Consider the following 10,856-nt stretch of genomic DNA (forward strand, 5'->3'; position numbering starts at 1 on the left):
AGGGTCACCCCAGTCCTCCTCTCTGAATATTTAGAAACTAGTAATTCTATATACTTCATTAATATTGAGGTAAAGACCAGAGAGTCTACTAATACTGTAAGCAAGTTGGGAAAAATTATTACAGGAACTTCAAGCTGGTGGTTAAATATTAAATCCCAGCTAAATAAGTGAAATTTTAGAAAGAATCCAGAGCCACTGCTACTTTCCTTTTATCCTCTGCCCACATACCCTTGTAGGCTGCTGGAAGCAGGTTTAATTAAATTTGACACTCTCCTTTGCAGTGATTCAGATGGAGGCTGAGAAGCCTTCAGTAATTTTTGTGATACTCGTGTGCATTTGTACGTGTGGGGCTGTTTCTTTAGTACAATGATCATGCCTCTGTCTTTTCCCTAGAACTTAGTATCACTTTTTAAATAGATAAAACCACATCATTGAACAAAAACTAGAAGTTTCAAGGAGTGTTAAGTAATATCTATAAACATTCAAAAGAATGGGGACCTTCCTGCCTTCTGCTGAATTCTATTCATCGACCTGATCCCCGAAATATCATGTGTGTGTATAAATATACACACGGCATTATAGTAGGCTGCAAGAAATGATACAGTCATTAAGATGGTGTAGAAGATCACTGAATGATGGACAAGATTTGATATATTAGGGGAAAAAGCATGTGATAGAATAATATATAAACAGAGTGTGGTTTTCTTTTTATACAAATAATTATGTGTAGAGCTCCAGGAAAAGACACAACAGTCACTCTGCAGAAGGTGGTTATCTTAGTGTAGTATAGAAATTATTGGTGAGTTTTATTTTCTTCTTTATGCTTTTGTACTTTTCCAAGTTTATTTTTAATCCACACCCGTCACTTTTATAGTCAGAAATTAACTCACTTTTTGGAGAGATGAGATAGTTTTGAATTAGGGGGAACTTAACTGAAGGCTTTAAAACCAGCAAAGAAGCATCCCTAGATCATTTATGCCCATCCCATGCTATCATTTTCTACTTGCTGTTTCCCAGAGTTTAGTATAATAGAAAGAATCCCAAATCAGAAATCTGAATGCCTGCTTTCCTGCTTTTCTGTTCAGTAATTTCTATTGCTGAAGCATCTGGGTTCCAAAGCTCACACTGTTTCCTGCTGTGGACCCAGTTACCCTGAACCTCTGTTTCCTCATGTAAGCCCCAGCTGTTGAGTGATAGTCTCTTTCTCTTAAACTTACCTATCTCACATGTTTAATGTGATAATAGATTTGAAAGTGTCTTGTGAACTCTAAAACCATAAGCATGGAAAAATCTTTTAGTGAGTTATCTTTGAATACCTCTGTTTCTGCATTTAAAAAAAAATCTCATCCCAAGTATTTGTGTCTCCTTCCTTCCCACTGTTACCTGTAGGGTAAGACACCTCAAGAGAGAGCACAGCAAGCTGGAGACCCAGATTTGGCTGCTTACCTAGAAAGCCGCCAGAACTATAAGATCATTGGCCACGAGGACCTGGAAACTGCTGTTTGACCCTGGTAGATCACAAAGAGAACTTGAGCGAGCATATCACCTATGCCCTCCCGGCGATCGGGCAGCTCCCCTGGAAGAAGCTGATGGAATCCATAAATCTGTCTCTCTCCTGCAAGAATCAATCTGATACCATGTCACCAGTTGTTAAGGGCTACCAAGACGTCCAACAGAACATGATAGCCCACCGAGGAAGAGGCAGGATACCTGGAGATTTGTGGAATACAAGTTCCACGAAATTTGATCCTTATTGCTTCCAGCAAGTAGCATGAACTTCTGTGTTCACCTGTATAATTTATTTTCAAGATTCAAAGGATGTTCGTATACATGGCACTGCTCCCGCCTCCCCCTGTGCATTCATGACTCCCCTGTACCACACAATTCTACTGTAACTACTCACCGTTCGAAAAATATGATCTGTTCTCTTTACATTCAGTCTTTGAAGACCACAAGACCATCTGAAGGTCTTTGAAAACCCTCTGGATGTCCTGCAGAAACACAACTGTAAAGCTGCTTCCATTTCCCAGATGAAATATACCAAGACTATTAGTGACTTTTTGCATGTTCCCTCCCTCCCACCCAACCACCCACCCAACCCCTTATCATTAACTAGGAGCTGGGACGAGCCACATGGATAATGTCAACTTGTGTGCTCTTATCTCTGAGGTATGGTGAGGTGGCATGGGAGGGAACCCAGGGGCCGGCCCGGGGTTGTGGGGCTGTTGCTGATAGCCCCGAGGACTGGTTCAGCTTGGGCTGTTTGCACAGCTCCGTACTGCCTACGTGTAGCCATCTTTGCCTTTTGCCGCAATAGAGACGAGCGAAGGATTAAACGAAGGCCCATGGCTGGTTTGCAGAACCACTGGATTTTTAAGTGCAGTAGAAGTTGCCCGAGCAGAAAACCATGTGCAAGAGCTGCGATAACAGGAAACGGAGCACTGTGACAGCGTTTACGTGTAGACTTTCTTGAGTGATAAGAGAAAGCAGGCTAATTGACTTGAAATGAAACAGCCAATGCAAAAGTAGCAACATATTGAGTCAAAATAACTCACTTAAGCAAGAAAACGGTCACTGGAATCTTGCACAGAGGCTAATAAGTATAGACCCTTAGGTGCAGTGGTGGAAGGGGGGGCCATTTTAGCTTTTCCTTCTAAGGTTTTGGTTTTCATTACCCCCAAGTAAGCCTTGTCCCAAGGATAAAGCCTTGTTTTATGAGTTCCACTGCCAGATTTCCAGGATGGCTGGATCTTTCTGAGGGATGCCTCACCTTTTACTTGTCCAGTCCCAGGTTATGCTTGATAGCACTACAGCCCCATTTCTCCTGTACGGGGTAGTCTAATATGTTCTCTTCTCTGTTTTCCTCTGCTGGAAAATTCTTAGTACAAACCGCTGTGGGAGCCTAGCCAGAAACGTGTCTCTAAAATTGGAGTTGCAACTTCTCATCCTGCCACAGATCCGTTGGTCCACACAGGTCCCTCTACTGGGGATTCTGTGATAGCTACGATAGCAAGAGAAAAAGTCTAACTTTCAGTGAAGATATCTATTCGACTTGGGTGTAAGTGAGAAATGAAAGCGGGTGATTAAGGGTTGTTTCAGACTAAAACCGATGTCTTCTGAGCTTTCTTCCATTTTGCTCTTAGACACGAGCAAAGTGCTTCTCTGGTGTTTCTGCATGTGAACGTATAAATGATGGTTTTTCTACATTTACTGAAAAGGTCTAGTGGTGACGCATTGCTTATCTGAATTTCGTCTGGTCACATAACATTTTGAAAGGACAGCTATGAATACTGGATTAAGTAGGAGTAGCTTCTCAGTGGATGGGAACGTCGTTCCAAAGTCAAATCGTTGGTGTTGTTTCCAGCTGTGGGAGAAGAGGTTGGTCATGAGTAATCTGTTGTCATCTAGCAGTCTTAGTAATGGAATTGTCTGTTGGGTTTTCTGGTGAGGGAAAGGAGGACTGCAGTAGGTTGTTTCCAGAAGCTGGAAAAAATATGCTCCAGGAGATTTTCATCACTGGGCTTCATCTGGGAGTTTTTCAGTTGGTGGCACCATCAAAGAGATGTTGTGATGACAGAAATATAATCTCTAAAACCGACTGGAGTCTGGCCTTGAATGGTGCCTTCCATTCCCTAGATTTAGCCAAACAGTCGACCACACCATCGGTTACCCAGCTGCCATTTCTGGGATGAAGGACTATTTTCACCAACTACCATCTCACATTTCTTTGTGATGCTTCAAAGCAGCCCAGAGAAAATTGAGGGTATAGATGGCTATGGGCCAATTCAAATAGGTCCAACTGAAGTCACAAGTAAATTCCTGGTATGAAAGTAGATTAGCTAATGATTACTGTAGGAGTTCTGGTACATTTGAAAATAATTCCAAGCCAAAAAAAAAAGCTCTATGTTGTTGATGGGAAGCATACAACCAAGGCAAATAACTCTTTGAAAAAGCAAATGCCCTCAGGCCTTGGGTTTTCCAAGAAAAGAACATCAAAAACGAGCAGAACAGTTATATATTCAATGGATTCGATATTAAACCTACCTCCTGTAGCATTTTTAAAAATTGATCTCTGCGTGTGACAGTCCTGGGCTTTAGAAAGGCCATATGTTCCAGCAGTTTCCAGCTCAGCCTAAGTATATCTTCTCACCTTTAATGAGCCATCAGAAAGTATAGAAGCAAATGGTCTGGCCCTGGTCTTTAAACCCACATGCATTTAATTTAAAATACATAAAACTATATACTTATAGAAATAGCAATTTCTACAAAACCTCCTGAGACAGTACTGGAGAGAGGCTGCCTTAGCTGGCATTCATTCCTCTGTGTTTGGCTCAGAAGAGCCCCTCACGTGGTGGTGCTTTCTGCTCTGGGATTCCATTTTTAGGTTAGGCTGACAGGGAGGGGTATGAGAAATGGCGAGTTATTACAAGACAACATCATAGAACCCTGAAGGTAGTCATTTTTGAGGCCGTAGATTCCAGTCGTACACATTTAATGAAATAGAACCCAGCTAAGCTGTGCTTTATCACATTCAAGGACTTGATAAAAAACAGAAGCCAAGAAGGAAATAAACACCATGGCTGCGAATTTCACTTGGAGGGTTCTGGTTACCTCTTGTGGAGGCTTTAACTTAAAACCAATGCAATTTCTGAAAAAGAGATCTTAGCTGGCAAGTGCACAGCCATGAAGTTAGCGACAGCTGATGGGAAACCTCGCCCACCCCGTGGCTCCCTAGGCCATCATGGGAGCTGGCCCTAGCGCTTAGGCAGATCTTTTTGCATTGAGAGATACTCAGCAGGTAGCTTTTGTTGGGACCTCATAACCATTTCTTTGCCTAAAGTGTTTCTGAAATGTGTTTACCAGACTTCTCATAATCTCCGTGTTTTACAATATGTGGGGCAGCAGTTTTAAGTGTTTATGGGTCTCTTTTATTTAAATTGTTTAATTTTATTTAGATTGTTTAATTTATAGCAGTCCAACATGCTTTTTATCAGAAGTTCGAATAGCACAGATGAGAATCACGGGCAAGGTCAAGGTGTTCGTCTGTGCTGGTGTAGTGTCCTCTGCCCCCCTCCCCAGAGATAAGCGGCGTTAACACCAATAAACATTGTCGCTTGTATGTTGTCAGAAATACTGTGTACGCAAGCCCCCCCACCCACGTATAGAAATATATTTATTTGTATACGTGTGTGTATATCTGTACTATACACACGCTATTGCATAGGCTTATAATAGAACATTTTAGAAGCGTGTTAATCATCTCTGTGTATAGTTAACACCAACAGGCAAAGACAGGCTAACAGAAAGTTCTCATTTATTCTTTGTTGTTTTTACCGTTGCTAAGCTTAGTTCTTTTACTGCAGCACTCCAGCTACACATGGCATTTGCTGTGTGTCATAAAATCCATGACCAAGAGGTCTTATAATGGTTTATGTTACCTTATGTGAAGCATGAAACCTACGTGAGCCCAGAGCCTTGTCTGCGCTATTTTTGGATCTCACATGGAGGGTTTCTTTCTCTGTCCTGCTCACTCCCCTTACCAAGGCTGAGTTTGCAGGGCTAATAACACTCCATACACTGCCTGATGATATTTAATTAGGGCCAGCTACTGGCAGGAAGGTGTAGTAACTTGGATATGGGCTGGGGTCTGAAGAGCTTAGCTTCCTTCCAGTAGGAGCAGCTAATGAAATCACTGAAAACAGTGTGATCTTTTACTCAATTACGCTGTTTAAAAATAAAATAGATCATTGTTGAAATGACTCCTCATAGCCATCAAATAAAACTAACTGCTCTACTTAAATGGATTATCTTCATTTTAGCTAAGAAAAAAAGTAGAACATCTATTAAATGAGAAGACTTTTCTAACTAACCTTTAGCACTTATTTGTGTAAAATAGTCTCTGTCCAGGTCTCCCTAGAACCTTCTCTTAATCTCTCTACTTTCTCATTCTCTGAATTCCATATTCAGCTGACTGGTGTAGTTTTTTCTCTGCCGAGCCTCTCAGATTGACTTTGGCCCCAACCCTTTCTGCGACCAGGTCATCATCCATCTCTGGTCCCTCCAATTTTTCTGACCATGGCAGTAGTCCTCCTGGACTTTCCGCCACTACCTTCGTTAATTTTGTCATACAGCTGCCCAGATTTTCCCCAGGCATTAGGCTCAAAATGGATCAAAATGAAATGACCCTCTGGGACAAGTATCCATTTTGCCTGAAGGACAAATAGATGGCCACTGACCTTGATTACCTTATAGAGTTACAACAAGCCTTATTCTAAAAAGTCATCTGCCACAGAGGTTTAGCACACGTCTGTCTTGGCGTCCTGAGTCATGGCAGCTTCTTCCACATCTGGTGAGGTAAATAAACCATGTGCTCCCCGAAGTTACCTAGATGACTGGATTATATACGTGTTAACCCCTACTGGCCACCTGTGGATTTTTAGGCCGTCTCCCCACAGTTTATGAGAAACCTAAATACAGGAACTAAGCAAGGAGTAGTGCCCTTGGACAGCCCACTCTCCCAGGACACATAGCAGTGACCTGGTCTCAAAAAGAAAGCAGAAAAAAATGATTCTTAGGCTGTTGAGGCATTGTCTTTTAAAGCAGAGATTTGAATATTGAATAATATCCTCATGGTAGACAGATTCCAGAGTCTTTATATGTCTTCAGGCATCCTGCGGGCAACCATAAGTTCATGAGCCAATCATACCTTTGGGTATTTAATCATTTATTTCAAAAATATATTTATCCCTTACTCTGATGCAAGCAGCTTGCTAAGGATCTAAGAATCAATGAGAGAGCCCAACCTCTTGAGTCCATGGAGCTGGCGGCCTAGGAGAAAAGACGGATTCCCATGTGATCAGTTGGGCATGGGAGAAGCACAGGGTGCCGGGAAAGCACGCAATGGGGTGTCCATCAGGCCTTTATTGTGCCTGTCACTCTTCAGCCCGCAAGATGTTAGTTTTATGAAACACGAAATGAGAATATGAAGGGGATGATATTTTGCATTTCCTTTTCCTTCGAGTCTTGGTAGTGTTCTTAAAAATGTATTTGCGACCAAGACTTGCAGATGAGACAGAAGCGCTACCGAAATGACAGCTAAAACTCATGCTATTTCTCAAGAATGAAACTAGAAGCAATAGGCAAAATTGGCAGTGGGTTTCGACCTAGATACAAAAATGAAGTAAAAACCGTCAAACGGTGGAGTGGACACCCTGGTGGAATTACACACTTCTGGACCCTGGGACTGTTTGAACACTACTTGACCACCTGGAGGGATGATGCTGTGATTAGGAACGTTTATCGAAGGGGCTGGAATCAGATTCTGTGAGTTTTTAAAGTTTTATTTTTTAATGTGGATGGCAGGATTTCAGTCTTAAAATTTATGAAAGTCTCGATTTTAATCTTTAAAACACCATTTTGAGAGGGAAGATCTTGGAGAGAATGACTTTTAGTTCTCATTAAAAAATTTTAAACCAACTAAGCATGAATTTAAGAGCTAGTGAAAAGAAAACATATTACGACGTCTAACTCCAGAATACTTCTGCAAGCGTCATGGATTTTGATACATGTTCTTAGGCATCCTTAAGTCACCTTAGAAATCTGTTTTACTGTCTGTCCAATGTAAAAAACAAAAAAGTGGCGTGATTTGGTATTCTTACAGTTAAATGTAATCTATAACCGCAAAAGAAAATTTTGCCTAAAAGATATGGGGGATCCACACAAGGCAATCATGGAAACTCCCACTTGTTTTCGCTGCAGGCGTGAGAGCTGCAAGGGAGGGTCCACCCATGGAAACAAGTGATGATTCTGAATGTTTTCCCAAGGTTTACTGTTTAGAGCCATATGGCATCTGAAAGGAGTCCCTTAATGGTGGGAACAACTGAAACTGTCTCGTTTCTCAGTCCTTTGGTGAAACACGTGTCTTTCAATAGAAAATAGTTTATACAACTCAAATCTATACCATTTACTGTCAGTTATACTGTTTATTATAATTTCAGTAATTTTTAGACAAAGATCTCTAGACATGACAGACTAACACCCCCACGGTAGATGTTCGCTAAGTAAACAGTGTCCTGCCATTGCCTCCAGTGCTGTTTTACGTCGTTCCAATTTCCACAATTTAGAAGGTGCCTCCTTGAAAAGATATTGACTTAGCATCCCACAGCAAGAGTTGGGTAGAACTGAGGAATAGAAAGTTAAAAAGTCAGAGTTTTTGCTCTCAGAGACTTCTCAGGTTGGGTAAATGTCCAAGGGAAAAAAAGGGTCAAATGTTTGGTGCCATGGTGGGTATGGAAGCCATATCTGCCACACAGTCACATGCACAGAGGTCTGATACACCTGTGGGAAGTTCTGCACTTGAAGCAGAACGAATAAGCAGGCCTGAGAGATTCTCCAATTCTGGATCTCTTCTTTTACAGAGCACCTCTACAGGCAGATCTGTGTATACGTAGAAGGCGGCTATTTGATCTGGAAAGAGAACAAACTAAGATTAGGAACAGGATGTTTGGAGGAGACAGGTGAAGTAGGACTATGTAATTCAAGTTCTGTAGGGCAAATAATTTGCAAATTAAAGCAAGGACAGAAGAGTTCAGAACAGACATGAAAAGGAAGTAGCTTTATTGTTTATAGGATTTCTTTTTTCCTACACATCTATCCAGAAAAAATGGACTAGGCTTTCTAAAAAAACAAAGCGACTTTACTGCAGCTAGGGTTTCTTCCACTATTTAAGTGAAAATTGAACAGCCAAATCAGTGATCATGAAAAAGCAATTCCTTTATTGTGAGGGAGCTTGGACTAAAAGACTTATGTGATATTTTCTAGTTTTAGATTTCTTTGATTTTGGACTCAAGCAGCACTGTTAGAGTCCCCACCACCTCTCGGTTCCTGCCATGTAGATGGCAGTTACAGCTTTTTTTAACAGTGTCAGTCATTGCAAATATATCCCAGGTCATTGAGAAGCAGGTATTTCATGACCTTAAAACAATTTGCTTTGCTTATGTACACACATGCATGCGCGCGCGCGCGCGCGCACACACACACACACACACACACACACACACACACACACACACGCGCTGTCCATTGCTAGCCAATTCCCAAATCTCCCAAGTAGAGTAGGTGTTTCTACTAAGGCAGAGCAGGCTCAGGTTCAGGAATTAAAGAGGAAAAAAGGATCTAGTGTTCATTTTCTTTCTACCCATTTGTCATTTGGGGTGTATGGCTGTGGCTGGGGCCTGGACAAATGACAGATCTCTGTTTTCTGGTGAAGAGCCATAGAGGCATTTTTTAAATGACTTATTGTCATTAAGTAGGACTTAACCTTGTATTGCTAGACTAATGTTGCTACAATGTTTGTGGACTATAGGTTTAATAGCCCATCCCCCCTTCCATAATAAGAAGACCTGAATTCTTGGATTTCAGGTTGGCTGGATGGGAGTCACTCTTGAGATAATCTTTAAAAATAGACCATTATCTGGAGTTTTGCTGAGAAAATGCCCCCCACCCCCACCCCGCCCCGGCTTCCCCTTCTTCCCCACCTTGTCTTTGCTCCTGGCTTGGGAAGGGAAAGGAAGAGCAGAGAGTTAATGGGAAAGGAAAAAGATTCTCAAGAGCAGTACAATAATAAGGCTCTAGTCTTCACACAAATTGCCATGGCAACCCACAAATAAATAATATATACTCTCAGTAAACTTTGATCCTCATGAAAAGCAAATCCAGAAGATGTAGAAAAAAATTGAACTTGTTCAAAGTGGCTTCGAGGAATATCATGAAATTTTCAATCTATGCAGCTTAGAAGAATTATGTGTGGAATTTAGGGGAAGAGACAGTTCTAGAAAGAGCTTTCTAATAGAGCTTTCCTAAGGACTAGGTTGTTTTTGGAAGGAGTTTCTCTAAGTGCTCATAGGAGGTTAGACCTGTCCATAGATTTGTGATTGTCTGTGATAAAATTTGCGAGAAATAAGGACAATTTAGGGTTTTTTCATAAATCTAAATATATTCAACCCTTAAAAATTTAAAGACAAACTTTTTTTTATCTTGGGGTTTACATGTAACCTTAAAATTATAGAGATAGGAGATGTTTACAAATTGTCTTTACTTATAAAAGTAAACCAATGACAGCTGTAAATTGGTTTACTCTATATTTTGTTTTAAATTTATGGGTAACTCTGTGAGATATGTTGGTGAGATTGATCATTTTTAAGATACTATCTGGCTTTGATATTTATTGTACCTTATATAATGAAACCAAATGGTTCCTAACCTTTTGGGTCTTATTAGCACTAAAATTTTTCATTCACTGACCTCCATCCCTTCTTGGTTGGACTGAGGTTCTGACCACATGCATAATTTTCATCACAATTAGAATTCAGATCGATGTTTGCTCACATTCTGATTGTGGGCTGGGAAGTGTGGGTTTCTTGCCATCCTGGGAAATGAGTTTCAGAACTTTGACAGACAAAATATTCTAGCACAATAGAATATTTTGCAAAGCACATCTTTGAAATTTATAGTCCAGTTAGTTTCAGTAAAGGTTAGCTAGGCTGGGTTCTTATTTATTTATTTATTACAAATGGTTAAGTGGCAACCGCGAATCTGAATATTCTATGCATCGTAGCTGATTGAAAGTGGGGAAAACCATTCCTGTAGAGAGTTCAGGAATAGAGGACAATGTCCATTCCCTAAGAATGAATATATTTCATTTCATTTGATTTCTGAGTGGGAAAAGATTCTTGGGCATCCAGAGTACCCTTGGCTGTGGGTAATTCACTCTCAAAGGCTACATCTGTATGAAGAGTTGCAGTCACATTATAAAGGGCTCTTTCATGATTTCTGATTCTGCCCTATCACATCCCAGA

At 40.9% G+C, this 10,856-nt stretch overlaps 1 protein-coding gene across 7 annotated transcripts in view; it reads left to right on the top strand.

Moving 5' to 3' along the window:
• The window catches only part of DGKI (diacylglycerol kinase iota), a 435,956-nt gene extending 433,854 nt beyond the window's left edge, over nucleotides 1-2,102 (top strand). For all 7 annotated transcript variants that reach the window (XM_053218037.1, XM_053218038.1, XM_053218039.1 and 4 more), the window contains one exon: nucleotides 1,390-2,102. In XM_053218037.1, coding sequence (XP_053074012.1) covers nucleotides 1,390-1,506 — 117 coding nt within the window. In that variant the 3' untranslated portion in view covers nucleotides 1,507-2,102. The remainder of the gene's footprint in view (nucleotides 1-1,389) is intronic.
• The last annotated feature ends 8,754 nt before the right edge of the window (nucleotides 2,103-10,856 follow it).

The sequence above is a fragment of the Acinonyx jubatus genome, chromosome A2 (assembly GCF_027475565.1).
Source record: "Acinonyx jubatus isolate Ajub_Pintada_27869175 chromosome A2, VMU_Ajub_asm_v1.0, whole genome shotgun sequence".
Lineage (NCBI taxonomy): Eukaryota > Metazoa > Chordata > Mammalia > Carnivora > Felidae > Acinonyx > Acinonyx jubatus.